The sequence below is a fragment of the Aspergillus versicolor genome (assembly GCF_001890125.1).
Source record: "Aspergillus versicolor CBS 583.65 unplaced genomic scaffold ASPVEscaffold_10, whole genome shotgun sequence".
NCBI classification, from domain to species: Eukaryota; Fungi; Ascomycota; class Eurotiomycetes; order Eurotiales; family Aspergillaceae; genus Aspergillus; species Aspergillus versicolor.
This window is the reverse complement of record NW_024467533.1, coordinates 410,427-435,418: the sequence shown is the minus strand read 5'-3', so window position 1 is coordinate 435,418 and position 24,992 is coordinate 410,427. Positions and strand designations below refer to the sequence as shown.

The window sequence follows — 24,992 nt, the reverse complement described above, 5'->3', positions numbered from 1 at the left end:
ATGTACACCCCAGCAGTACTCCAGGAAAGCGCCGAGCGGTGACAGGGAATGGCTATGCTCGAACAAGCGCATTACGTTCAACATCAAGCTTCTGAATAAGACTTATTTTTCGGATCATTCCATATAAACTTGGAGCAGATAATCTCATGTCTTCTCAATACATCAGTCTCAACTGCTCCCCCTTCTCGACAATTTTCCAACTTTCTGCATATACACACGCTCCCAACTTTTCTATGTTCCATTCGATAAAGGTCGCAGGCGCCAGCGTTTTGGTATCACAGATTGTCACCTATTTTGCATTCGTTCAAGGGCGTTGAACTCCCACTTTGGCATTTCCATTTCATGGGTGCTGCATATCCATACAATTCCTTTTTTGTTTCCATGTCAAATCCATACACGAACTGTCCGGTATTTATTCATTCATATTGTCTACTTATGGGCTTTTGGGTGGGCTGGGCGGTTCAATACTTAAATCTGAGGAGTCCGTTGGGTTGGGTGTAGTGTGGAAACTTGGGGCTCTCCATTCTTTGACTCATTTCGTTTCTTTCACACTTCGTTGGTTGTCTACTCTACACATATGCTGCTCCCCCTTTAACAATCATGTTATGGACTTCTAGACAGACTTTTGAGAGAGGGTCAACTACGCTATATAATAAATACGACGTAGCTATCTATCACTAGTGCTGTGCAGAAAATTGATGTAGCTGCATTGTATTCTATGATTAGGCACTAGAAACATGGTAGATCCGAACCAACTACATGATTCTTTATTTTGAAACTCTAAACGATACTCACTATAATTGGACTTGGACATACGCCTCCAGAAAATCAAGAAATAAAGAAAAAAAAAGTATCAAATAAATGATGACAAGAACTAGTAATTAATCCCTCCTACATAATGAGCAGGAGGGCATACTTAGATTGATTGAAGTAATTGGCTCCGAAGCTATCCGTACTATGTCATTCCTTAACTGAAACAGACTATTTTATGGGGTTGAAATACGAGTAACTATAGGATAGAATAGACGGTTTTAGCACCTTTTCCTCACGACTGGCCTAGGGAAGGCTTACCAATTTGGTTATTTTCCCATTTCCTCCACTCTGCGTTGTGTTTGCCCTGCCTTGTTTGCCTTGTTTGCGTCTGTTCCTGGATATGTCTGGCTAGAGAGGGATGTTCGCGGTTGGGCCGGGACTCTCTTTGGACCAAGCCTGAGATCCTTTGGACGCGAAGGTGGAAGATGGTTTTGAAGATTGCGATCATGAGAGAATGAAGTTCATAAGAACATTTTGAACGTGACGAAGAGAGGTATAATATGACCGAGATAGAAGTGCAACGATAGGTTAATAGGAAGTTTAGGAAAGAAGATCGGCAACTGCGTGATTGTTAGTTGGGTTTGTGCCCGCGTGATCTAGGGGAAAGAGGAGGGTAATTTGGACTGGGCTGGAACTCACCATTCATGGGCATCTCGTCAATCTGGGTGGAGTAGTATAATTCGATATCGCGCAGGATGCGCACGTCGTCGCTTGTGACGAAGTTAATGGCAACACCTTTCCGGCCGAATCGTCCGCTACGACCGATGCGGTGAATGTAGTTTTCACGGTTGGTGGGAAGGTCATAGTTAATGACAAGTGAGACTTGCTGGACATCGATACCACGAGCCCAGACATCAGTAGAGATAAGAACCCGTGAGTTTCCTTGGCGGAAATCTTGCATAATACTGTCACGTTCCTTCTGGGGCATCTCGCCATGCATGCTTGAGACTGTGAAGTTGGCTTCACGCATCTTGTCTGTGAGCCAGTCAACCTTTCTGCGAGTGTTGCAGAAGATAACGGCCTGCGTGATAGTCAAGGTGTCGTAAAGATCGCACAGGGTATCGAACTTCCACTCTTCCTTCTCGACGGCGATAAAGTATTGTTTGATTCCCTCCAATGTCAATTCATCACGCTTGACCAGGACGCGGACGGGGTCTGTCATGAATTTGGTCGTCATGTCGAGCACATCGTACGGAAGGGTCGCAGAGACGACAACCACTTGTGTAGCCGGAGGGAGGTAACGGTAGACGTCATATATTTGTTCACGGAATCCCCGGTTGAGGAGCTCATCGGCTTCATCAAGAACGAGCATCTTGATGTGTCTTGTGCGCAGATGGCGCCTTCGGATCATATCCGCAACACGACCGGGTGTCCCTGAGACGACGTGCTGGCCGTAGTCGAGCTTCCGAATGTCTTCTCCGATATTTGTGCCTCCAATACAAGCGTGGCACTGGACATTCATGTAGTCACCGAGGGCCATGATAACGGACTGGATCTGCGTCGCAAGTTCACGGGTGGGGGAGAGGACGAGGGCTGTAAGGGATCAGCATATAGTCAACTTTGTAATGTCCATTCCCGACATACCTTGAGTCTCGCGAACAACAGTATCGATAACTTGAAGAGCACTGATCGAGAATGTCGCAGTCTTACCAGTACCAGACTGCGCTTGGGCGATCGTGTCGCGACCCTTGCAAATCTGGACAATGGCTCGTGACTGTACGGCCGAGGGAGACTCGTATCCATACGCATAAATACCACGGAGAAGGCTTTCCTTCAAGTGCATATCCTCAAAGGTGGGAGCAACGGTGACCTCCCTGGAGGTGTTAAACTCCATTTTGTCTGGATTTCAGCCGTAAGCATTTACGCTTCCACTTAATTGACGGGTACATACCATCGGCCCGTCTGTCAATTCCGTCCGCCATTTTTATTTAATCGACGCAGCGTATTCAAATAATCAATGAAGGGGTCTAGTTCTTCAAAAAGGAACCTCGAAAGCAGCGCGACTTTTACGGCGGAATCGATCGCCACCGCCCGGATCACGTGATCGGTCTCGCCGCAGAGCCGTCAATGTCTCCGACAACGCTCTCTTGTTTGACACTGTTAAGAGTCACGTCGTCTGATCTGAGTTGTCAACTATTTTTGCAGAATGGTGCTCGAAGATCAGCGGTTTATCCACGAAGATCTGGAGAGATTGGAGCAAGCAATCGCGGACCGCGTCGCTGAAGATCCTCGTAATGTGAGTTGTCCTGGGTTTTTTTTGCTTCATCGGCCATCACTAATTGATGTCGCAGATACGTGAACGTCTATCACGCGACCATGAAGTGGCCAATTTTCTGAATCGCATAGATGAACAGTCAAAGAGGTTACTCGATATCTACAACAACGCCGACGGAGAACGCGAGAAGGAGATCCAAGCCATCTCCACCGGCGACCAGTTCGAAGAGTTCTACAAGCGACTAGACGAGGTCAAAGATTTTCACAAGCGGTATCCCAATGAGCCGGTCGAAAACCTCGAACGGGCGTACAAGCGCCGCCAACCTGGAGAGGGCGAGCCGATAGGGATGGAGGTTGATACAATGTTTACGGGCGAAGAAGGATACGGGCAGTTCCTCGATCTCACAAGATTGCATGACGAATACCTGAACTTGCCTGGTATCAAAAGAATATCATATATACAATACCTTGACGTATTCGATGCTTTCACACCGCCGCAAATGCCAATCAAACGAAACAACAAACTCTCCGACAAATATTTCCAATATGTAGGGGAGCTTGCAAATTACGTCGAGGAATTTATCAAGAAGGCCAGACCGCTACAGGATTTAAGCAAGATTTTTGCCAGCTTCGATGATGATTTTGAGAAACAATGGGCCGCGAATCAAGTTCCTGGGTGGACAGAAGAGAACAACAGCACGCTGGGACCGAAAACCGAAGGTTCAGGTGAGGGCACCTGGTGCCCGGATTGTGAGAAGGAGTTTAAGAATGAGAACGTGTACAAGAATCACTTGACAGGCAAGAAGCACATCCGAGCTGCGGAAGCTCGTAAGGCTGCAGGTGAATCTGGTGAAGCACCTGCACCACCTGCCAATGGCGGAACTTCAGGGGCTCACCGTCTAAAGGAACGAGCAGTGGCGGAGCGTGAACACCGTGTTCGCTCATTAGCAAGAGTACTGATCAACGAGCGTCAAGCGACAAAGGCCAATGTTGAGCGAAGACAGGGTATGACAGAGCGAGAGCGGCAAATGGAGCTTGAAGCAATGCTAGCAGAACCTGAAGATCTTGCAGGAGAGCAAGGAAATGAGTCTGATGAGGAAGGAGAAGACCGCGTTTACAATCCCCTCAAGCTCCCACTTGCTTGGGATGGCAAGCCGATTCCATACTGGCTCTATAAACTACACGGCTTGGGCGTGGAGTATTCCTGCGAGATCTGCGGTAACTACGTGTATATGGGCCGTCGGGCATTCGACAAACATTTCTCCGAGGCGTTGCATATCTTCGGGCTGAAATGTCTCGGTATCACATCAAACACTAATCTCTTCCGCGAAATTACTAAGATAGACGATGCTATTCGGCTCTGGGAGAAGCTGGAGCAGGGCCGCAAGAAGGACAGAGACCTTAAAGACAATGTGGTACAAATGGAGGATGCAGAGGGCAATGTGATGCCGGAAAGGATATATCTCGAGTACGTTCTACCTTGGTCTTTACGTATCAATATCGTGTGCTAACAACACCAACAGTCTCCAGAAGCAGGGTATCCTTTGAGGTGGATATTTCAAGGTTTAAATATGCAGTATTTTACTTCATGGCCAAAACACGGCGTTGGCAGGTATCATTTCATAGTTTATACCATCGGGCTGTTAAATAAATGGGGAAATTGAATGTTCAGCGCACGACTGTGACTGTGCCTTGTATTCTACCAAAAAACTATTACGTGATAATCAGGCCAGGATATTAAAACCCTTAATCTTTGGCTTTTAAAATTTAGACAAATCACCCGTGGTGATCCCCGGCATCGTTACCCTAGCCCACATCAATCTGTCTGTTGTTGGGTCAGGATCTTGGAACAGGTGAATCTGTTGCGCAATGCTATATTCTCTACTGGCAAAGTAACGAAGCGTCTAGATTCACCGTTTGTGTCTACATTAACGATAGCATCCCTAGCAGCAGTCTTTACTTGGACTACTTTGATGGAAGATATATTGTAAAGAACTTAAATCTTATAGAAGATAATACACAAAGAAAGTAGTTGATCAAGTAATACTCATGCTCTGGCTCTATACTATTTCTTTGTGCCCGCTATCACGTGCTGTCGTGAACCGTGGACGCGTTGCGGGACTTTCCTCGCACTTTCTTCGCGTCACTTCTCCCCCTCTCCAGGCATCAAAGGAATTGCAACCTGAGGTCCCAAACTGCGTGAAATGTGCATATCTGAGCTGGTTACCTCCAATGATAGCCGCACGACTTTGCAAGCATCGTGTGTCAAGAGACATCCGAGGCATCATCCGTCTCATATATGGGTTTCAAGTTCACCTACCTATGCAATCTGCTCTCGTCTCTCGAGGACAACAGGATCCTGAAAGCAACGACGCAGGCGCGGAATCGGAATCCAGATGCTCGGGTTGTGACCGAGTGGTTTGCTCGCCATGGTAAACGGATCCGCGAACCCGACACCAATCAACTAGCTCTGTTTTCATGCATGTTCCCGGAGAAGCGACCGGATCGAGTATACTGGCTGCAGGATACCAATTTAGCGAGGGTTATTGGCCGCTGTTTACTTCTTGGATCCTCCCGGCGTGAGGAGCTTGAAAAATGGCGCACATCCGGCGGAGCAGACCTCGGTCAATGCGTGGAGGATGTGATGCGCCAGGCAGAGAACCATATCAGGGCTGGCCAAGAAGTCACTGTGGAGGAGATTGAAGAGGCGCTGAATCTAATAGCATCTCGATGTCGGTTCTCCGGCCCGAGGGTTCGAAGACAGCGTTCAGCTGTTGACGTTGAGGAGACGCTCTCCCCTCTTTACCGTCGTCTTAGCAGCAGGGACGCCAAATGGCTGACTCGAATGATACTTAAAAGCCATTTCTCCTGTATTATACCAGAGAGGCTGGCATTAAGGAAATTTCATTTTCTGCTACCTCATCTACTTCTCTTTCAGAATTCATTCGAGGCTGCCGTCAATTTGCTGTCCTCACAACCAATCTCTCATTTCCCGCACCAGCCTGAGCCTGGACTAGCAAAGGACCTTGGAAAAATAGCCTTATATCATCTCAGTCCAGAGATCGGTATCAAAATTGGACGGCCGGATTACTACAAGGCACGAAGCATTAGACATTGTTGCAATATGGTTAGCCAGCGAAGAATGAGTGTTGAGAGGAAGTATGATGGCGAATATTGCCAGATTCATATTGATCTATTGAAGCAGTCAAGTTCAATCCAAATCTTCTCTAAGAGCGGCAAGGATTCTACGGCAGACAGAGCAGGCATTCATCAAGCGGTCAAGGAGTCCTTGAGAGTAGGCAGAGAAGGTTGCAGATTCAAACGCCGTTGCATTTTAGAAGGCGAGCTGCTTGTTTGGAGCGACAAGCACCATAAAATCGAGCATTTTCATAAACTACGCAAATTTGTCTCGCGATCCGGTGCTTTTATTGGCACAGAAAGCGATTCTCCGTCAGTTGCACCTACATAGTACTGTGTGAACCTGCTAACACAAATAGACCACAACCTTATGAACACTTGATGATGGTCTTTTTTGACGTCCTACTCCTCGACGATGACATTTGTTTACGCAAGCCACACCGAGAAAGACGTCTGCTGTTGAAGGACACAGTAAAAATAATGCCCGGCCTTGCCGATATTGCTGAACAACGTATCATTGATTTCTCTCGCTCGGATGGTCAAAGCAAACTTGAAGCGCTCTTCTCCATGGGAGTTTCTGAGCGATGGGAAGGTTTCGTTCTGAAAGGCTGCGAGGATCCATATTTCCCAATTCTAATTGATCCAGGAGATAACTGTGATGGCCGTTGGATCAAGCTCAAGAAGGACTACATTCCAGGGTTAGGCGACACAATAGATCTGGCATTGGTAGGCGCAGCATATAAATCCCGTGATGCCTCCACGCTCGGGTTGGAGAAAGAGCTATCGTGGACGCACTTTTTTGTGGGCTGTCTCGACAATAAGGATGCTGTCCTGCAATCCAATGCCAAACCTAGACTTTATGTTCTAGATGTGATCGATCACCATTGCATGAGCCAAACGAATATGCGGATGCTGAACATCTTTGGCAAGTATAGCGCGCGGAGCGTAGACTCCGAACACGGCCTTGACATCGATTATGTACGGCCGGGCATGCCACGAATAGACGTTGTGTTCAAAACACCGTTCGTTGCTGAGATGCTTGGGAGCGGGTTTGAGAAGCCGTCGGCCGCTCGGTTTTATACCCTTCGTTTCCCAAGGATTTTGAAAATTCACTCAGATCGACCGCTCGAAGATGCTGTGTCATTTCGAGAGTTGCAGCTTCTGGCTGAAACTGCGATATCAGCTCCCGCAGAGGACATCCTAGAGCAAGAGGCAGAATGGGCAAAGCGCGTCAAATTGAGCACGTCTATGCCTGGTTATTTTCAGGATCGTTCTCAGAGTTTATCCACCGAAGCCTCCCCAATCTTATCCAAGATGCCCCCTACTACGGCGTTTGAATCTGAGCAAGCCAAACCCACATGCCGTTCCAACCTAGGAGCTTTATGTCAAGAACCCCAAGATGGCCCAGCGAAACAAGTCTCTCTACAAACCGAAACTTTCACAAAGGCCATCCCTGTATACGTCGATACACGTCCGACATCAACTTCGTCAGCCGGGTCGCCGGAGCCTGCAGGCAGCGTCTTAACGAGCAACGAGAATCTTTCTCAAGGAAATGCTAGAAAACGGAAAGCAGCATTGCCAGCGTTAAATCCACACACCAAGGGCGTCTGCCAAGGGTCAAGGAAGGATGTTAAATCAATGGGTGATAACATTAGCCCAACACCGCGGAAAACGTCTGTCCCGGCATGCCTGGGATTGGCAAAAAAAGGTCGAAGCAACGGCACGATCGTTGGGGCTTCTGATAATACTTGTCAGGAGGTGTTGAAATCCGTTCAGTCTCCTCTCACTAGGATTCCTGTGTTCATTCATTCAGAAGTTGTGCCCAAAGAGCAGTCACCTTTCAATGCTCTCACAAACATTGCCCATACGCTAGAAGAATTTCTTGTCATGCTAAAACAAGGGGACTACGAATCTAATACACAGGAGCCAACCGCGACTGCTGCGTCCCAGCTTCCTCTTTCGGTCATCGTATTCATAGACTATGGTCAGCACTCCCTCGGCGAAACCCTGCTCCAACTCAACAAACGCATCTCACAAGCCTTCTCTGTATCTCCATCCAATTACCACCCCAAAGGACGAGTCTTTCTCCTCAACTCAACCTTCCTTCAACTTAGAGTGAACTGGAAAAGCAACGAGTTCTGTCTGCGCAAGATCTGGGAAAAGATCAGCCGACATTATTTCTACGCTTGTATAGCGTGGGACCCAGAAACACAACATGAGACGCCAAATGACGAAGTTTCTATTACCCCGATGGACGATAACACTTATACTTCTCGAGATGGTCCCGGCACGATCTCAAGGCGGAGTGGGGACAATTTGCCCGAGTTTAGGATATCGTTTGATCGGAAGGAGCTCCTCAGCCTTGGGCAGTTTAGTTCCCTTGATCCTTTGGTTCGTGTTTAGGTGTATTTCTGCACTAACAATGTGATTACTAGCAGTAGAGTAGAGCCCAGGTAGGGATTAGGAAGGAAGGTCCAATTAGGAGACAAGGTGGTCAGAACACCAAGGCCAGTGCCTATCTGTATAGGTGATAATAGTAATATAGCGTGCCCGGAGACTACGTAACCTGCAATGCAAACTGCTAGTATATAATACAAAATCGATCAAACCCACGATAACTTGAGCATCAACCATGGTATCAAGCACTACATAATGCCCACCAATAAGACAACGCCGCGCTAGCCGATAATTCGTTGGAAGATGAAATCAAACAAAGATCAGAGATGGAGAACACAATTAGAGAAATCAGCCAAAACAAAACCTACGGGTAAGACGATTTCATGAATCATTCGCCTCCTTCTCGTCTCGCTCGGACATCCCTCATCAGCGCCTTGGCCTCTTCAACCTCCACTCCATCCTGGCATAACTCTGCTGCGAGCTGATCCGCACGTTCCAAATCCCCGTGTCGCAAGGACCACCGGGCGAGCCATAACCGCGCCTTGGAGGTAGTAGCCGTCGGACCCGTGCCGTGCCATGTATCTTCTTCGTCCTCTGTCTGGCGTCTCCTTGCGCCGCGGTGATTCGTACCCGAGGCAGACTGGTCGTCATCATCGGTGTCTGATAGATCGGATTCCTCATCGGCGTTTGGCTGTCCACCAGTCTCTTGTTGTAATGTGAGTTCCATGTAAGCCGCGGCTTCCTCTTCATCGTCGAGACGCTCATAGAGATTTGCGATCTGGTAGAGTGTTTCTGGGTCGAGGATTTTGCGGCCCGGTGAGTGCTGCGAGGGGTCTTCAGCATAGTAGGAGCCTGCGACGAGGGCTCGCTTAAGGGCTTTGATGCTTTGCTCGATGCGACCCATCTTTGCGTAGCAGGAGCCGACAGCCTGCCACATTTTGGGGTCGTACGGGCGGAGTGCTGCTGCACGTTGGTAGTAGAAGAGTGCATAGAATGACATGTCTAGGACTTCGTAGGCCTGGCCAAGACCGTACCAGGCGCGGTAGTCCTTGCGGTTCACGTCAACCGCGCGACGGTATGATTCAATAGCAGCGTGGGTGTTTTTCATCTCGATGTACTCGTGGCCCATGAGGGTCCAGGCGGAGAGGAAGTTGCGATCTAGGGTTAAAGCACGCCGGAAATACATGACAGCCTTTTCGTGTTCGGATTTCAAAGAATAGTAATTTCCGACGACACAGCATGTTTCTGGGCGGAATTTGTCCGTGGCGGTTGCAACTTGAGCTACGAAGGCCAATTGGGGGCGTGCACCCATCACATAGAGAATATTAGAGTAGTGGTCCAAACTGTCGAGACGGTGGGGGGATGTGATCAAAATATCGGTAAAGATATGCGATGCTTCCTCGAAGTCTAATGGATAGTTAGCAAAAACCATGGAGGTGGATGGGGGTAAGCGTACCTTTGGAGTGGTAATAGAGCAGAGCTCTTTGTGTCTTCAGGAATGCGCTGCTAGGGAAAATGGTTTCGAGTTCCGAGAGGGCTTGGTAAGTGTCTTCGGTAGCTTGATACAGCTCTTGACTGCAATGGACGTGGAAGATGAGAGTCATAATGTTTTGGGGGAGGTGCTCGACAACTTGTTTCAACTGCAAGTGGTTAGGGGCCAGGCACGAAGCGGGGGTAAGAAGATACGTACGTCTTCAGTACTTGAGAGCAGGTCATTCAGTTCTTGCCATGCGCCCCAATGGAAGGGGTTCAGATGAACACTCCTTATCAACCATTTCCTGGCCTCTTCCTCGTTTCTCCCTTTGATGAGAATAATTCCGTACAGGTACTCGAGCCATCCGTGGTTTTGATCTTCAACGCCCTTCTCCTGACGCTCGCTGAACCAACCCTCTAGGCCACGGGCAATATCTGGGAGTTCTCGGTTCACGGTTGCACCCCCATCCGCTGGACCTAAGACCATCTCCGTCTCTTCATTCTTCCGCTTTTCGCCTGCGAGATACTTTGCGTATAGCGCGAGGAACAACGACTTCTGACTAAGTTTCGGGTACGGGTTCCTTGTCGCGCTGCTTTTTTTTGTTCCGGCCTGTGGAGATGCCTTCGGCCTGCCCTTCTGCGGCGTCAATGACAATTTGGGTTTCGGATTCGGGGACGATGTGGATAATGAGACTGGCGGTATTGTCGGGGGTAGAAAGACCGACGCGCAGCGATCATATTCACGGGTGTCAAAATAGGATTTTGCCAGGAGGTACTTATGAGATTCTTGCGCTTCAAGTGCAGCTTCTAACGGATCCTGTGTTCGTAGGTAGGGGTTCTGCGGAGGAGACGGTTCTGTAATGTCCATCGGAGAGTCGGGATCCGTGTCATAGTTGTCAACGGCGACAATCGAATCCAGGATTTCGGCCGCCCTAAAGTAGATTCAGTAAGTATACGGTCATGTAGGAGTATAAGAGCAGGGGAGCTTATACCATTTGGCCGACTGGTAAAGACAGCGTTCGGAGCATTTGATAGCCGCGTCCTCGAGTCTATATTTTAGCTCCTTGATATTGTCTTCTGTAAAACTGGCGGCCATGATTAAACCCGCTAAGAGTGTGATCTCTGAAGCAGGTCCTTCGGCTTATATGATCGGCGAAAGACGCTGCTAGTTGCAATTGCGAGGTCTTGTTCTGTGAACAGGCGTGCTGGAAGTCTGGCCAGGCATTTCCCGTTTGGGCGACGCGACAAACAAACAATGCAAACCGCGGGGCAACAGAACAGACAGTCTCCAATGGCTCCGAGCGGTGTGGGAAAATAATGGGCATGCCAGCTGGTACTGCGTAGAGTCCGTACCGTACTAGGTTCCCCTTCGAGTTCCTCCGGACCCGGAGAAGGGTCCTCGATTTAATCTTTGAGCACCCCCCAGCTATTTTGCCTTTGCTGGATCTCAGGTATCATTCCAATTGCCTTTTCGCGCCTCTGATCGTGCTTCCTCACCTATCGCATACTGCACAATGGCTGCTCCCACACCTCGTGCTGCCTTCGAGGCGGTCTTCCCCTCCTTGCGTGAAACCATGCTTGACCATGCGAAGAAGTACAATCTGCCCGAAAATGCTCTGGAATGGTTCAGCAAGGTACTGAAATTCTCCAATTGGCTTCTCTGGAAGACACTAATCGTCCTTTTAATTTCTAGAACCTTGACACCAACGTCCCTGGCGGCAAGCTGAATCGCGGCCTCTCCGTTCCCGATACTGGCTTGGCACTTTTGCAGAAGCCATTGACCGACGAGCAATACAAGGATCTTGCTACGCTTGGGTGGTTGACCGAGTTGCTTCAAGCATTTTTCCTGGTCAGCGATGACCTTATGGATGGGTCAATCACCCGCCGTGGCCAGCCCTGTTGGTACCGCCACCAGGGTGTCGGTCTGATCGCCATTAACGATGCCTTCCTCCTCGAGTCCGGTATCTATGTCATCCTCAAGAAGCAGTTCCGCTCCCACCCTGCCTACGTGGACTTGATCGAGTTGTTTCACGAGACCACCTGGCAGACCGAGCTGGGCCAGCTGTGCGACCTGATCACCGCGCCCGAAGACAAGGTCGATCTCGACAACTTCTCAATGGAAAAATACATGTTCATTGTCACCTACAAGACCGCCTATTACAGCTTCTACCTCCCTGTTGCCCTGGCCCTCCATTACCTCCAGCTTGCTACCCCCGAGAACCTCCGCCAGGCCCACGACATCCTCATCCCGCTCGGCCAGTACTTCCAGGTTCAGGATGACTACCTTGATGCCTACGGCGACCCCGAAGTTATTGGAAAGATTGGAACGGATATCCAGGATAACAAGTGTTCTTGGTTGGTGAACCAGGCCCTGCAACGTTGCAACGCCGAACAGCGCAAGGTGCTCGACACTGCATATGGCCGCAAAGATGGTGAACTTGAGGCCAAGGTCAAGGAGCTCTTCCGCGAATTGGACCTCGAAACGGTGTACAAGGAGTACGAGGAGAAGATTGTTGGCGAGCTCAAGACGAAGATTGCGGCCGTCAACGACGCGGAGGGATTGAAGAAGGAGGTTTTCGAAGCCTTCCTCGGCAAGATTTACAAGCGCAGCAAATAAACAGCACATACTGTACATACTGTACGTTAGATAACACTGGGAGATATACCTCATAGCATACATTAGAATGATTGGATGACTCAATAATTTGCGATTGGATCCGGCTTCCGAAATGCTTGGCCTACAGTGCCGGCGATAATGCATGATATTATTCCGAGAGGTTAGAAACCGTGTGAACCTCTCCAATTTTTTAGAGTGTGGCACTCGGAGCTTGAGTTGCCCACCCCGCCGGTCGAGACTCCCGCATTTCAGGGCACCAGGAGGAATGGTTTCAACCCTTGCCGATCCCCGCTGTCGGTGTCTCAGCAACGGCCGCTCTCCACTAAAAATATCCCAGTCTGGACCTGCGTTACTCTACCTTACGTCTCCCGCGTCACAGTTATATGAACCCCCGGTTGTTCTCCTGCGCGACTGCTTCAGGGTCTTCTAGCCGACTTCCGACCGTTTATTATTCTTCCTCCCCGTCCGGTCGAGCGCCACTTCCACCCATCTCAAATGTCGCAACCCCATCATGTGGTGCTCATCCCTTCTTGCAATACCAATATTGCTTAACCTCGTTTATGCCTCCAAGTCTGCGGAGCCCACCGGCGAATGGCCTACCGAGATATACCGCTCGACCTCTGTCTTCGGGACTTCTGTATATTTTGCCCGTGGCACTCAAAACTGCCATGACGGCCTATACACATTGTTAGCTCCTCGCGGAGAGGGCGTTGCAGCACACGGTCCAACAATCCTCGACCAAAGTGGAAATCTAGTGTGGGCCAGTAAAGATGTATACGACACGGTATATAATTTAGATGTCCAGGAATACAAGGGTGACGACTACCTCACTTTCTGGACGGGATATGATAAAGCCAGTGGACATGGCGAAGGCACAATACGCATGGTATATGATTTCTGCCCATCCCTTGATTCTTCTAAATACTGAGGTGACACAGCTCGATTCGCAATACAACGAACGCTATGCCATCTCCGGACCAAAAGGTCAATCTATCGACATGCATGAATTCCAAATTACCCACGACGACACCGCGCTCTTCATTGTCTATGATACCGTCTCAGTTGATCTGCAATCGGTTAAAGGACCCCAGAAGGGCTGGATCTGGGATAGTCGATTTGTAGAGGTTGACATTGAGACAAACGATGTGTTATTCGAGTGGCGCGCATCGGAGCATTTCAATTTCACCGACGTCAATTCGAAAACCACAAATAGCACAGGTTGGACGTTCGCCCATGCCTGGGACTTCTTCCATATTCACAGCGTCGAGAAAGACACTAGGGGCAATTATCTTATTTCAGCCCTTCACACCGACCATCTCACATACCTTGATGGTCGATCAGGCGATATAATCTGGCGGCTCGGTGGGAACCATACCGATTTTCAAGACATCTCTTCGGGAAAGAGAGCCTCGAACTTCGCATCTCCAAACGACGCCCGTTTCCACGATGACGGGAATACAATCACGCTATTCGACAACACGACCCCTGGCGACAAGATCAACCGAGGCGTTATACTCAGTGTGGATCAGGTGCAGATGACGGTCGATGTCCACTCCGAGTTCCGCGCTTACACACACGATGGGGCCACTCCTGAATCGCAACCTCAATCAGATGGCTCCGTCCAGCTCTTACCAAATGGGAATGTTCTTGTTTCCTACGGCCGCAACGCCCCGGCGTGGACCGAATACAGTGATCTTGGAATTCCCAAATGCCACTCCCAATTCGGTCCTTTATCTAGCTATGGGAAGGGCAACCCGACCACTTATCGAGTCAAGAAACGTCCCTGGACAGGGCTCCCGGACAGCACCCCAGATTTTGAGCTCGACGGCTACGAAGCGGCTGTTAGCTGGAATGGGGCCACCGAGGTACACCAGTGGGTTGTCGAGGGTGCAGAAGTTCCATTGCCTAGGGCCGCCTCGCGATCCGATGAAAGTGATTCGCAAGCGGTGTCCGACACCTATTTCTCGGCCATCACTAAGGCAAAGAAAACGGGATTTGAAACTATCATCACTATCCCGTTCGACGCGGTCCAGCCTTACCTCCGTGTCCGCGCCCTCGACAAGAAAGGTTTAATCATCGGTACTTCCGCTATCCTCCCATTTAATCCGACTCCCGCCGATGAAAATCCGCCTTCCGAGGAGCCTCCGAATGAATCACAGCCGAGCTTGTCACTCGGGCATTTCTTCGCGGGTGCTGGTGCGACAATTGCAATTCTTCTCTGCCTCACCCTCTTCCGCCGCTACTGCGGTGCTGCTTGTCTCCGGAGTTGTCGACGGATCCGGCTCAGGCGCTACGGATACCTGCTCGCTGGCAGACGGGGATCTGAAAGCAACTGGGAGGAGTATGTTGCCAATGAGGAACAGGAAGTTGGCTTACATATTGCCAGCGATACAGACAGTGACGATAGTGATGAAGTGGAGGTTTCCGATCTAGATAACCCGCGATTGTCACCTGCCATCAACCGGACGCCGAGTTGGCAGAGTACGATGGATAGTCTCGACAGCGGCAGGCCGATGTTGAATAGGACACCGAGTGCGCTCAGTTCTGAAGCTTCAAGGGAGAAACAATCGTGATGTTCTTCTATACGATGTACAGAATTGGGATTCCATTATTTGGGTTCAGATAGGAAGGATACAATACTATTTTCAAATTGTCTTATGCTGGCTCTAAGTAACTAAATTTATCTTTCTACAACGGGGTATTATTTTGAACCGGTCGTGCCTTGCGTGGCGAGAGCTACCAAGTTATCATGCCGCCCTTCCATATTATTTTGTTATCGCGCTGAGTCCTGCCCTGATCTTCACGGTTGTGATCCTTTTGTGTGTCAAGTAAACTTGATTGGCGACGACTGGCGGGACCACAGGCTGTGACGTCATGCCATGGAGCTTTCCCCAGACATCGACCAGCGTCACCAGTCACTCTCGCCCTGGAAAGTTCTCAGAAACCCAATTCCACGTTGTAAACAGGCTGCTGAGAACTGGGCGCGACTTCTTCTGCGGCTGTGAAGCCCCAGCTGTAGCTTTGTAGCAATTTCAATAATCTATTTTCTCACATTAACCAAACATGAACTGCAGCAGCACGTCAAACCAGTTTGCAACAACTCGCGGATAAGCCGTTAATGCAGGCCGATGATCAATAGGTCGGGTGATCTCGCAATTAGCCAATTTGAGAGCTCCAAAGAGGGGTCGTTCTGCTATTCCCTGGAGGGTATCGTCACTGAGCCAGAACAACCAGGGCGCAGTCCGTGCAACCGCCGTCGGCCGCTGCAATAAAGCCTGCTTCCTCATTTCTTCTCCCCAAAACTTTCTCGGTTTTACTCAAAATTCCGCTGCATAATTTCTCAGGTAGGAACGACTAAAATAGTGACCCTCTCCTCTACTAATTTTCGATAGCAAATTAATCCCGGTGTCCAAGTTCAGAGTTACTGAGTCTCGAACCAGCTTGTCCCCGCCACCCGGATTCGACCATCCCCCACACTCGGACCTCTTTCTTCCAGGCACACCGGAGCCCTTTGAGACCACGACTGGGTTTTCGCACAAGGAGAACCGTCGTCCTTGAATCCTCTGTTCCTCTCATCTCTCTCCTGAGGTTTTCTGGCTTCATTGCCTCTTCGCGGCTTTCTACCCCCTTGCCGTTTTCGGAAACTCTGTCGCAATGGCCGGCGAGGAGAGCGACCAGGACCCCCCAAGACGCGATGTGCGCAACCACATGCTCTTTGAGATCGCGACAGAGGTTGCCAATCGCGTCGGGGGCATTTATTCGGTGCTGAAGTCTAAGGCGCCCGTCACCACCGCAGAGTATGGTGAGCGCTACACCTTGATCGGTCCGTTGAATCGAGCCTCTGCGGCCGTAGAGGTCGAGGAGCTCAGCCCGTCAAGCCCTGCAATGATCGAGACGATGAAGTCTATGAAGGAGCGCGGCATTGAAATGGTCTACGGTCGCTGGCTTATTGAGGGCGCCCCCCGCGTGCTGCTCATTGATACGGGTACTGGGTACAAATACTTGGATGAGTGGAAAGGGGACCTGTGGAACACTGCTGGGATTCCTTCGCCTGCTTCGGACCATGAGACGAATGAAACGATTGTCTTTGGATACTTGGTGGCTTGGTTCTTGGGCGAGGTATGCAGTCTCTAGAAACCGCTTTCGCTTTCGCTGCTAACTTGAGGCAGTACATTGCGCATGAACGCCGTCGTGCTGTTGTTGCCCACTTTCATGAGTGGCTTGCAGGTGTGGCCCTCCCACTAACAAAGAAAAGGCACATGGACTTGACGACTATCTTCACCACCCATGCGACGTTGCTTGGTCGGTACCTCTGTGCAGGCTCGGTTGATTTTTACAATAACCTACAGTACTTTGATGTTGACTCAGAGGCTGGTAAACGCGGAATCTACCACCGATATTGTATAGAGCGAGCAGCTGCGCACTCGGCGGATGTTTTCACTACTGTCTCCCATATAACGGCGTTTGAGAGCGAGCATCTCCTCAAGCGGAAACCAGACGGTGTCCTACCTAACGGACTGAATGTTAAGAAATTCTCTGCAGTCCATGAGTTCCAGAACCTGCACTCCCAGTCAAAGGAGAAGATCAATGAGTTTGTTCGAGGTCACTTCTATGGGCATAACGACTTCGACCTCGACAACACTCTTTACGTATTCACCTCTGGTCGATATGAATTCCGCAACAAGGGCGTTGACATGTTTATTGAAGGAATGGCGCGTCTTAACCACCGGCTCAAGGAGAACGGGTCGAAGACCACTGTTGTAGCATTCATCATAATGCCTGCACAAGTTTCATCACTCACGGTGGAGTCACTAAAAGGTCAAGCGGTGGTCAAGTCGCTACGAGACACGATCGAGAATATTGAACAGGGCATTGGAAAGCGCATGTATGAGCGATGCCTATCCTGGAAGGAAGGCGACAATATGCCAGATGAGAAAGACCTGATCACCAGCCAAGATCGCGTCCTTCTTCGACGTAGACTCTTTGCCATGAAACGGCATACTCTCCCCCCTGTTGTCACGCATAACATGGCGAATGACCACGAGGATCCGATCCTCAACCAGATCCGCCGGGTGCAGCTATTTAACCAGTCTTCTGACCGTGTCAAGATTGTCTTCCATCCGGAGTTCCTCAACTCCTCTAACCCGGTGCTCCCTCTAGACTATGATGACTTTGTTCGCGGGACTCACCTTGGAGTGTTCCCGTCATACTATGAACCCTGGGGGTACACACCTGCGGAATGTACCGTCATGGGAGTACCTAGCATTACAACTAACCTCTCGGGATTTGGGTGTTATATGGAGGAACTGATTGAGAACTCCTCGGACTACGGCATCTACATTGTGGACCGCCGGATGAAGGGTGTAGACGACTCAGTCAACCAGCTGGCTGATTTTATGTATAACTTTACTCTCAAGAGCCGACGGCAACGCATTAACCAGCGTAACCGCACGGAACGACTCAGCGACCTTTTGGACTGGAAGCGGATGGGTTTGGAATACGTCAAAGCTCGACAGTTGGCTTTACGAAGAGGTGATTATTCACTCACAGCCCAGCTCGTTATCATATTTTTGTACTGACTATCGCGCAGCGTATCCGTCATCTTTTGAAACATCGGAAGACTATTTCGACATTATCGGCGGGACAGAGCAGAAGATATCGCGGCCTCTGTCAGTTCCGGGCTCGCCAAGGGACCGCTCCGGAATGATGACGCCCGGTGATTTTGCGTCGCTTCAGGAAGTCAAGGAGGGTCTTTCGACGGAAGACTACGTTGCATGGAGACTCCCGTAAGTATTAATCCTCTGGATACCCAAGAAAAAGACTTGGCTAACCCGATGACTCACTCAGAACAAGTGAAGAAGAAGACCAAGATGACCACTTTTTCCCTCTCACCCTGCGGACGAAGAAATCGGACCGAGCTTCTTCACCCCTGGACCGGATATCTATAAATGGAGGACAGCCATCGAGTTAGAATGGCTGACCATTCTTATTTCTCTGTCTATGCATTCGTCTGTGAGCATATTTTGTGATTTTTCTGGCTGTTGATATTGCCTTTCGTACGGGACCTCCCGCCTGCATATCTGTACATTTGTTTATTTGCTGCTACTGTTATATTACTATTTGTTTGTTTATCTTCAGTGGCTTCCACGCTGTAGTCCCAGTCTTCACAATCAATGTATGGAGGTTGGAATTCAAATACCGCAATGGGACTGCAGATGCTTTGGTCTGTAGATACAGTCATGGATAGCCGGATCGCGGTGGTCCGGCGGGTCTCTGGCAGGGTATATGACAAACCTTGTGCGTTTATTCCAATAGGATGCGGTAAATGTTTTCGTAGTGGTCCCTTGTGGCTCCGGTGAGGATGAAGTCAGTGGTGCGTGTCACGGCGGGGTATTTATTGCTGCCCCTCCCTCCTCTCAACTTTCCTTCCTACACTCATCCATCTTCCATCCATTAATTTGACAACTATTTTTTACCGTTTCCATCAACACCCAAACGGTACGGTAGCCACAATGTTACCGAGCGATCAATTCAGCCTCCGGGCCTCTTCGCTATGGGTTCAGACGGGTCAAGGTATCGTACAGAAATCACCTCAACAGTCACTGCAATCCGCATGACAGGTGTTCGTCCGGGGCTTGCACTTGCACTTGTGCAGTGTGCAAGGCTCGGTCGTTCTGAGATTACACTGTCAAAACTTGATCTAGATAATACTAGCGAAAGGACATGCGTTGCATTGATTGCTCCCCTTCTTGTTGAAAAGAGGAAGAGAGCCCCGTCTCTCATGCTGACAACTTCTAGTATAAGTCGTTTGACTTGATAAATTTGTGCCAAGATGTCTACTGATAAGATTACTTTCCTGACCAACTGGTACATAACTCTTAGTTTTGATTTCATGTTTGGTTCCCACGTGGAGGAAGCGTGCTAAGGTGGCTGTCTGTAGGCACGCGACCCCGTACCACGCCCCCCTATACCTTGCCCAGAGCAAGGGATTCTTCGCCGAGCAAGGCCTCAAGGTTGCTCTACTTGAGCCTAATGATCCTTCCGATGTCACTGAGATTATCGGCAGTGGCAAGGTGGACATGGGCTTCAAGGCCATGATCCACACTCTTGCTGTACGGTCTTCTTAATATGCGTGTGTCTGTGCTTGGCTAATATGGTTAACAGGCCAAAGCTCGCAACTTCCCAGTGACCTCGATCGGCTCTCTGCTCGATGAGCCTTTCACTGGCGTTGTTTACCTCAAGGACAGCGGAATCACCGAAGACTTCCGCTCTCTAAAGGGTAAGAAGATCGGCTATGTCGGAGAGTTCGGAAAGGTATGCACACCACTTCTAGTATTCCCTAATCAGTGCTAAGAATATAGATCCAAATCGACGAGCTCACCAAATATTACGGTATGACTGCCGACGACTACACCGCTGTTCGCTGCGGCATGAACGTCACCAAAGCCATCATCAACGGCACCATCGATGCTGGAATTGGCCTCGAGAATGTCCAGATGGTGGAACTGGCCGAGTGGCTCGCGACGCAGAACCGCCCCCGTACTGACGTTCAGATGCTCCGCATCGACCAGCTCGCGGAGCTCGGCTGCTGCTGCTTCTGCTCAATCCTCTACATCGTCAACGACGCGTTCCTGGAAGCCAACCCTGAAAAGGTCACCAAGTTCATGAACGCTGTCAAGCGTGCAACCGAGTACGTTCTCGCCGAGCCCGCAAAGGCATACGAGGAGTACATCGAGATGAAGCCGATCATGGGAACCCCCGTGAACCGCAAGATTTTCGAGCGCTCCTTCGCCTACTTCAGCCGTGACTTGAAGAACGTGCAGCGCGACTGGAACAAGGTTACCAACTACGGCAAGCGCCTGGGTATCTTGGATGCGCAGTTCGTCCCCAACTACACGAACAAGTACCTCTCTTGGACGTTGGACCAGGACTCCACTGATCCCACCGGTGATCAGAAGCGCATGGTGAAGCTGCAGGAGCAGGTTGCCTCCGAGGGTGGATTCCACCGTTTGGAAGTGGCTGCTTAGATTGTCAGATTTCAGACTGACATAGTTGCTTGGAGACTTGGAGCTCAAGGGTATAAGTAAGCCCACGAGTGCTCATTGATCAGCTTATCCTAGTCACTCTTTATCAATGAAACAGATGACAGTGGCATTATAATTTATTTGTATATGCAACGTAGGACTGTTTTTTAACGAAGTAGTAGGCAGTTAGAATCTTGTGTGCTGCTCAGCAGTGGTTGCAACTAGGCAACCACGGGATAGACTTGGCCTTGGGTTCATTCATTTTGTCTTTTATCTAAATATACACTAGAAGACGATCACACTGAGGCCACGATAGTGCAGCAATCAAAATGAGTAGCTCATGGCAATACTGGAATTTGGTTCGGACTAGGTTGGTGCTGCCCAGCCTCATCACGACCTCGTATTCTCCGTGAATCCAACGTCGAAAACCAGCTCCCAACCGCAAGGTGGCCAGATGAAAGGCATCAGGATTATCAAAAGTTAAATAGCCTCGATAAAGACACTGTGATCATTTTTCCAGTGTTATCCATAATAATTTAAAATGACCACCTCCCTCCTCTCCCTCCCCACAGAGCTCCTCCTCATTATCTTCCACGACCTCCCACCCACAACACAACACACTTTCTCTCTCACCTGCCGCCGCCTCAACCATATCTTTGCACCACTATGCCCATCACTGTCTCTATCCTCAGATACCCAATATGCCCTCCGCGCGGCTCTCGCCCGCGACGGCACCCCCTTCACCACCTACGCCTACTGCAGCGGCTGCGGAACCGTGCACAGTCACAAGTTCTTCAGTGCAGACCAACTACAACAGTCTCCAATAACCCGCGCCTGCTCGGCGAGCCAAAAAAATCTCTTCATCGACCCAACAACATTTTACAGCTTCAACCACGTCAGTGCCTGCAGACCAAATTATGACGTTTGCGTAGCAGATTCAGGACTCTATAATCGTCCAAGCCTGAACACAAACCTGGATGGAAGAAAGATAATGCGCCTTAAACTAAAGCCGCCATATAACGCCAAGGCGAAACGGATGAGGCACTACTCTGCTTGGATAAGGCAGTATGCTATCTGTGCTTCGTATGAAGTCCTTACACTTCCGCCCGGGAAGATTGCGAGTAAAGAACAGATTCGGGGTGTTTTGAACGGGTTTGATATCCCGACATGTCCGCATGTAAGACTCGGTGACTCGGCTGTTGTTGATGGATACCGCGGGATGCAGCACTGTTTGCTTGGATCCAGTCTCGAGTCTAAAAGACTTGCGTTGGAAGAGGACTACGAGGATGAGTGGCTCGGCCGCACCCAAGCAGATGATGTAGACGCGGCCTGCAGATTCCCTGGGTGTGTGACAGTGTTCAGGTGGGGATGTCGGCCCTCTCAGCACAGGGGAGACGGCTGGCAAACTGTCGTGATCCATGTGAAGAGGTACTTGGGGGCTTTGGTTAGTCCGTTGGACCCGCTCTGGATGGCACAGCTAGTTACTGTGTCTGATGAAGACCGGCTAAGGAGATACTGGGATGACTGTTTCGCGTGGAGGGATGTGAATCTGGCTATTGAGGAGAGGAGATATGAGCGGGAGCTGGAGCTGGAGCTTCAGGGTGGAACGTTGGGAGAGGCAGAGAAAGTCCAGTTCGACCTGTTGCGGAGAGAGAATGATTATCTTCGCCATCCGCATAGAGAGGAGATGTATACATATTTACATCAAAGGATCAGTCCTACGCAGCCAGCTACCGACGGACTGCCATATACTGCCCTCTTGCTTCGCGACGCGCGACGGAATCGCAAGCATCGTATCGCAGCTGAGAGCGAGGAATCAGCGCCTGGAATAAACGATTATACCCGCGGTAAATCCCAGGGGGGGAGTACTTTGGTATCGAACAAACCCGGAAATGTCATATCCAGCTCCAACCCAGCCGATCTATACAAACCTGTGCACACCCCAGAGACAATCCGCGGCTCAATGCAGGACTACAGCAAATTCAATAACGTTTTCGACGACCGCGCATTAGTGCCGTACCAGAGGAATGTACAGGAGTTCTTCTGCCGTTGGCTTCCCTCTGCGTGGGTGTCTGGTTGACGAGCTTTATTCTTTTCCTCGCGGGCTCAGAGGCGGATATGGGTTAATGAAGCTGGACTCATCGATCAACTGCGGTAAATCGATATATCGATACAGCTTCCCATTCAATATTTATTAATCCCCTGCCAAGTTGATAAGGATATGAGTGGCGAATTCGTCTTTTGATTATTGGGAACAGAGTTTACAGCGGCGCAAGCGATAGACCTAATGATGCTGGTTATTCAAATTGTGGACTTCGGAGTAAATAATCGGGGTAATTCCGAACATTCCAAGCAAAGAGTAATAATATTTTAATAACAATAACTAGCAATAATAAATGTCCAGTACGTATGCCCAGTCGCTTAACCTGCATCTCCACACCTCATTACTAGGAACGATCCGTTCCTTGCCTCCCGAGAAACTGAAGTGGCCACATCCACATCATCAACCTGCATCATCCATCACATCCATCACATCCCCCTGTCTATCCATTTATCCATCGATCCATCCAACATGGCAACCAAACCGACCGTCAAAGTCACCCCTGTGACATCCGCCACAGACCTCGCGCGCTTCTTCGACGTCACCGCCTCGGCTCTCGGCGCCCAAGCCCGCGATGGGTTCTGGATGGCCATGAACCCAGCCTGGGACACGCCCGCGGGCCGAGCAGCCGGCACCGAACGGCTCGAGCAGCGGTTCTCGTCGTCATCACGCTCGCGCGATCGCAATGGGGACGCTACCACAATTTTCCTCAAGGCAACCGTTGACGACCCCGCCAACCCAGGCGAGGAAGTGATTGCCGGCGCCGCGGTCTGGGTGCAGGTCTCTATGCTCGACGGGTATGGCGAGAAACCGGTGGCTGATCTAGCGGACGCCATGGATCTGGATGAGCTGTATCCTGGGGATGAGAGCCAGCAGGCGTTCCTGCGGCAGGTGGATGCGTCGCTGCATAGGCGGCGGGGTGAGGTGGTGAAGGAGATTGCGGGGAGTGCCTCGCCTGCGGTGTTTGCGCTGGATCTTTGTGTTGTTGATCCTGTGTTTCAGAGACGAGGGGTTGCGAGTCGGTTGGTGGAGTGGGGGCTTGAGGAGGCGAGGAGGAGAGGAGGGTTAGAGGCTGTGCTGGAGGCGTCGAGTATGGGGAGGCATGTTTATGCGCGGCATGGGTTTGCGCAGGAGGGGGGCGAGTTTGTTTATGCGGTTGATGAGCGGTTTCGGGGGAGGGATTTGCCTTCGAATGTGTTTATGCGGACGGGGAGGCCGCAGTAGATGAAATGTTAGTATAGATATGCTGTTACTAGATATTACAGTATACAATATGAAATGAATGTTCTACCGTCTAGTAGAGCAGGAGTACTCACGGAGTAAACTATTTTTAAGTAAATCTTAAGGATCTACCTAGCCTAAGCACTATGTTATGCTGGTTCTTTAATATCTCTGCCTATACAATTCCTATCACGGGCTCAACTTGTAGTTGACATGGTGAACACTCTCGACCGCTTAAAGTAACTCTTGGGACTCTAATCTGGCGTAGATATCATTTTTTAAATTTTCATATTCTATCATATGTTATTGTTTAAGCTATTGGGGTTTAATAAGTAGTTGCTTCACCTATACTGGTGAAAGGACTTATATTGACAACCACCTTGCGGATTGTTATATATATTGCATCAACACCCACCATACTAGGGCTAGCCACATGTACTATCCAGGACAAGATAATATAATTAATTATTGGCAATAACTAAGTATATATCATGACTATTTCTCAAACAATGGTTAACAAAGTCGACGAACTAGAGCAACCCGTTCTACAACCTCCCACTAACAGTATCCAACGATACAATCCACAAAAAGACCAGACGACAGCAATCACATCGTGCCAGTGTTGATAAGCCGTAGACATCCTGTATATAGCCCCTACCATCTCTACAATCCAATATCTACACCGTGTTGAGCCCGATGATGCAAGAGACAGCACAATTCTCGCGATGCCGTTACAATGCTTAGCACCCCACACGGTGTGAGGCTCTCTGCGCGCAATACGAGACCGGTATTGCGCCATAGAAGCGTGTTTTGACATCGGGTTGGGCTTGGGGCGGAAACCCGAGTACCTGGATCGTCGATATAGAACTGGTTTAAGGTGTTTATTTGCTGTTTTAGGTGTATGTTCTAGGTGCTTGAGTTTATATGTTATATAAAATTTATGTAACCCTATTTGAACAGTTCCTGCAGGGAGCTGGAATCGACTGGTCGATCT

The 24,992-nt window shown here is 49.7% G+C and overlaps 11 protein-coding genes across 11 annotated transcripts; 9 read left to right on the top strand and 2 right to left on the bottom strand.

Annotated features, from left to right (window-relative positions):
* Positions 1 to 938: 938 nt before the first annotated feature.
* ASPVEDRAFT_154175 (ATP-dependent RNA helicase eIF4A) lies at positions 939 to 2,776 on the bottom strand. Its single transcript, XM_040808397.1, has 4 exons — positions 2,705 to 2,776; positions 2,398 to 2,652; positions 1,453 to 2,346; positions 939 to 1,373 (listed from the first exon to the last, which is right to left on the bottom strand). Exons 1-4 carry the CDS (start codon positions 2,733 to 2,735, stop codon positions 1,354 to 1,356), a joined length of 1,200 nt encoding a protein of 399 aa, XP_040671845.1. The 5' UTR covers positions 2,736 to 2,776; the 3' UTR covers positions 939 to 1,353.
* Positions 2,777 to 2,915: 139 nt separating this feature from the next.
* ASPVEDRAFT_199707 (SF3a splicing factor complex subunit PRP9) lies at positions 2,916 to 4,775 on the top strand. The gene is made up of 3 exons (XM_040809294.1): positions 2,916 to 3,049; positions 3,105 to 4,495; positions 4,551 to 4,775. The coding sequence occupies exons 1-3, from the start codon at positions 2,960 to 2,962 to the stop codon at positions 4,573 to 4,575; spliced, it is 1,506 nt and encodes a 501-aa protein (XP_040671844.1). The 5' UTR covers positions 2,916 to 2,959; the 3' UTR covers positions 4,576 to 4,775.
* Positions 4,776 to 5,326: 551 nt separating this feature from the next.
* ASPVEDRAFT_139236 (ATP dependent DNA ligase domain protein) lies at positions 5,327 to 8,568 on the top strand (the record flags this gene model as incomplete). Its single annotated transcript, XM_040807558.1, has 2 exons — positions 5,327 to 6,477; positions 6,525 to 8,568. The coding sequence occupies 2 exons, from the start codon at positions 5,327 to 5,329 to the stop codon at positions 8,566 to 8,568; spliced, it is 3,195 nt and encodes a 1,064-aa protein (XP_040671843.1).
* Positions 8,569 to 8,614: 46 nt separating this feature from the next.
* Positions 8,615 to 11,266, bottom strand: ASPVEDRAFT_199703 (anaphase promoting complex subunit CDC23). Its single transcript, XM_040809293.1, has 4 exons — positions 11,028 to 11,266; positions 10,253 to 10,967; positions 10,019 to 10,202; positions 8,615 to 9,969 (listed from the first exon to the last, which is right to left on the bottom strand). Exons 1-4 carry the CDS (start codon positions 11,129 to 11,131, stop codon positions 8,951 to 8,953), a joined length of 2,022 nt encoding a protein of 673 aa, XP_040671842.1. The 5' UTR covers positions 11,132 to 11,266; the 3' UTR covers positions 8,615 to 8,950.
* Positions 11,267 to 11,391: 125 nt separating this feature from the next.
* On the top strand, positions 11,392 to 12,757 carry erg20 (bifunctional (2E,6E)-farnesyl diphosphate synthase/dimethylallyltranstransferase). Its single transcript, XM_040808779.1, has 2 exons — positions 11,392 to 11,669; positions 11,729 to 12,757. Exons 1-2 carry the CDS (start codon positions 11,550 to 11,552, stop codon positions 12,650 to 12,652), a joined length of 1,044 nt encoding a protein of 347 aa, XP_040671841.1. The 5' UTR covers positions 11,392 to 11,549; the 3' UTR covers positions 12,653 to 12,757.
* Positions 12,758 to 13,163: 406 nt separating this feature from the next.
* ASPVEDRAFT_139391 (uncharacterized protein) lies at positions 13,164 to 15,225 on the top strand (the record flags this gene model as incomplete). The annotated part of the gene is made up of 2 exons (XM_040807576.1): positions 13,164 to 13,538; positions 13,591 to 15,225. The coding sequence occupies 2 exons, from the start codon at positions 13,164 to 13,166 to the stop codon at positions 15,223 to 15,225; spliced, it is 2,010 nt and encodes a 669-aa protein (XP_040671840.1).
* Positions 15,226 to 16,306: 1,081 nt separating this feature from the next.
* On the top strand, positions 16,307 to 18,623 carry ASPVEDRAFT_55802 (glycogen [starch] synthase; the record flags this gene model as incomplete). Its single annotated transcript, XM_040815119.1, has 4 exons — positions 16,307 to 16,771; positions 16,822 to 18,184; positions 18,243 to 18,438; positions 18,500 to 18,623. The coding sequence occupies 4 exons, from the start codon at positions 16,307 to 16,309 to the stop codon at positions 18,621 to 18,623; spliced, it is 2,148 nt and encodes a 715-aa protein (XP_040671839.1).
* A 511-nt stretch (positions 18,624 to 19,134) lies between these two features.
* On the top strand, positions 19,135 to 19,520 carry ASPVEDRAFT_45491 (uncharacterized protein; the record flags this gene model as incomplete). Its single annotated transcript, XM_040813301.1, has 1 exon — positions 19,135 to 19,520. A coding segment is annotated over exon 1 (259 nt), but the record flags the coding sequence as incomplete, so codon positions are not given.
* Positions 19,485 to 20,679, top strand: ASPVEDRAFT_87395 (NMT1/THI5 family protein; the record flags this gene model as incomplete). The annotated part of the gene is made up of 4 exons (XM_040818055.1): positions 19,485 to 19,519; positions 19,593 to 19,764; positions 19,817 to 19,966; positions 20,014 to 20,679. 4 exons carry the CDS (start codon positions 19,485 to 19,487, stop codon positions 20,677 to 20,679), a joined length of 1,023 nt encoding a protein of 340 aa, XP_040671837.1.
* A 544-nt stretch (positions 20,680 to 21,223) lies between these two features.
* ASPVEDRAFT_92890 (uncharacterized protein) lies at positions 21,224 to 22,360 on the top strand (the record flags this gene model as incomplete). Its single annotated transcript, XM_040818761.1, has 1 exon — positions 21,224 to 22,360. A coding segment is annotated over one exon (1,137 nt), but the record flags the coding sequence as incomplete, so codon positions are not given.
* A 722-nt stretch (positions 22,361 to 23,082) lies between these two features.
* ASPVEDRAFT_75259 (GNAT family N-acetyltransferase) lies at positions 23,083 to 24,001 on the top strand (the record flags this gene model as incomplete). Its single annotated transcript, XM_040816294.1, has 1 exon — positions 23,083 to 24,001. The coding sequence occupies exon 1, from the start codon at positions 23,249 to 23,251 to the stop codon at positions 23,999 to 24,001; it is 753 nt and encodes a 250-aa protein (XP_040671835.1). The 5' UTR covers positions 23,083 to 23,248.
* Positions 24,002 to 24,992: the final 991 nt, after the last annotated feature.

Excerpts from the sequence above, each read along its gene's own strand:
- ASPVEDRAFT_154175 (XM_040808397.1), bottom strand. The coding sequence starts at position 2,735 with ATGGCGGACGGAATTGACAGACGGGCCGATG. Across the intron at positions 2,347-2,397 it reads TGTTGTTCGCGAGACTCAAG|CCCTCGTCCTCTCCCCCACC; the intron begins GTATGTCGGGAA and ends GATCCCTTACAG. Across the intron at positions 1,374-1,452 it reads TGACGAGATGCCCATGAATG|TTGCCGATCTTCTTTCCTAA; the intron begins GTGAGTTCCAGC and ends ACAATCACGCAG.
- ASPVEDRAFT_199707 (XM_040809294.1), top strand. The coding sequence starts at position 2,960 with ATGGTGCTCGAAGATCAGCGGTTTATCCACGAAGATCTGGAGAGATTG. Across the intron at positions 3,050-3,104 it reads TCGCTGAAGATCCTCGTAAT|ATACGTGAACGTCTATCACG; the intron begins GTGAGTTGTCCT and ends TTGATGTCGCAG. Across the intron at positions 4,496-4,550 it reads CCGGAAAGGATATATCTCGA|TCTCCAGAAGCAGGGTATCC; the intron begins GTACGTTCTACC and ends CAACACCAACAG.
- ASPVEDRAFT_199703 (XM_040809293.1), bottom strand. The coding sequence starts at position 11,131 with ATGGCCGCCAGTTTTACAGAAGACAATATCAAGGAGCTAAAATATAGA. Across the intron at positions 10,968-11,027 it reads CTTTACCAGTCGGCCAAATG|GGCGGCCGAAATCCTGGATT; the intron begins GTATAAGCTCCC and ends AATCTACTTTAG. Across the intron at positions 9,970-10,018 it reads GCTCTATTACCACTCCAAAG|ACTTCGAGGAAGCATCGCAT; the intron begins GTACGCTTACCC and ends ACTATCCATTAG.
- erg20 (XM_040808779.1), top strand. The coding sequence starts at position 11,550 with ATGGCTGCTCCCACACCTCGTGCTGCCTTCGAGGCGGTCTTCCCCTCC. Across the intron at positions 11,670-11,728 it reads CTCTGGAATGGTTCAGCAAG|AACCTTGACACCAACGTCCC; the intron begins GTACTGAAATTC and ends TTTAATTTCTAG.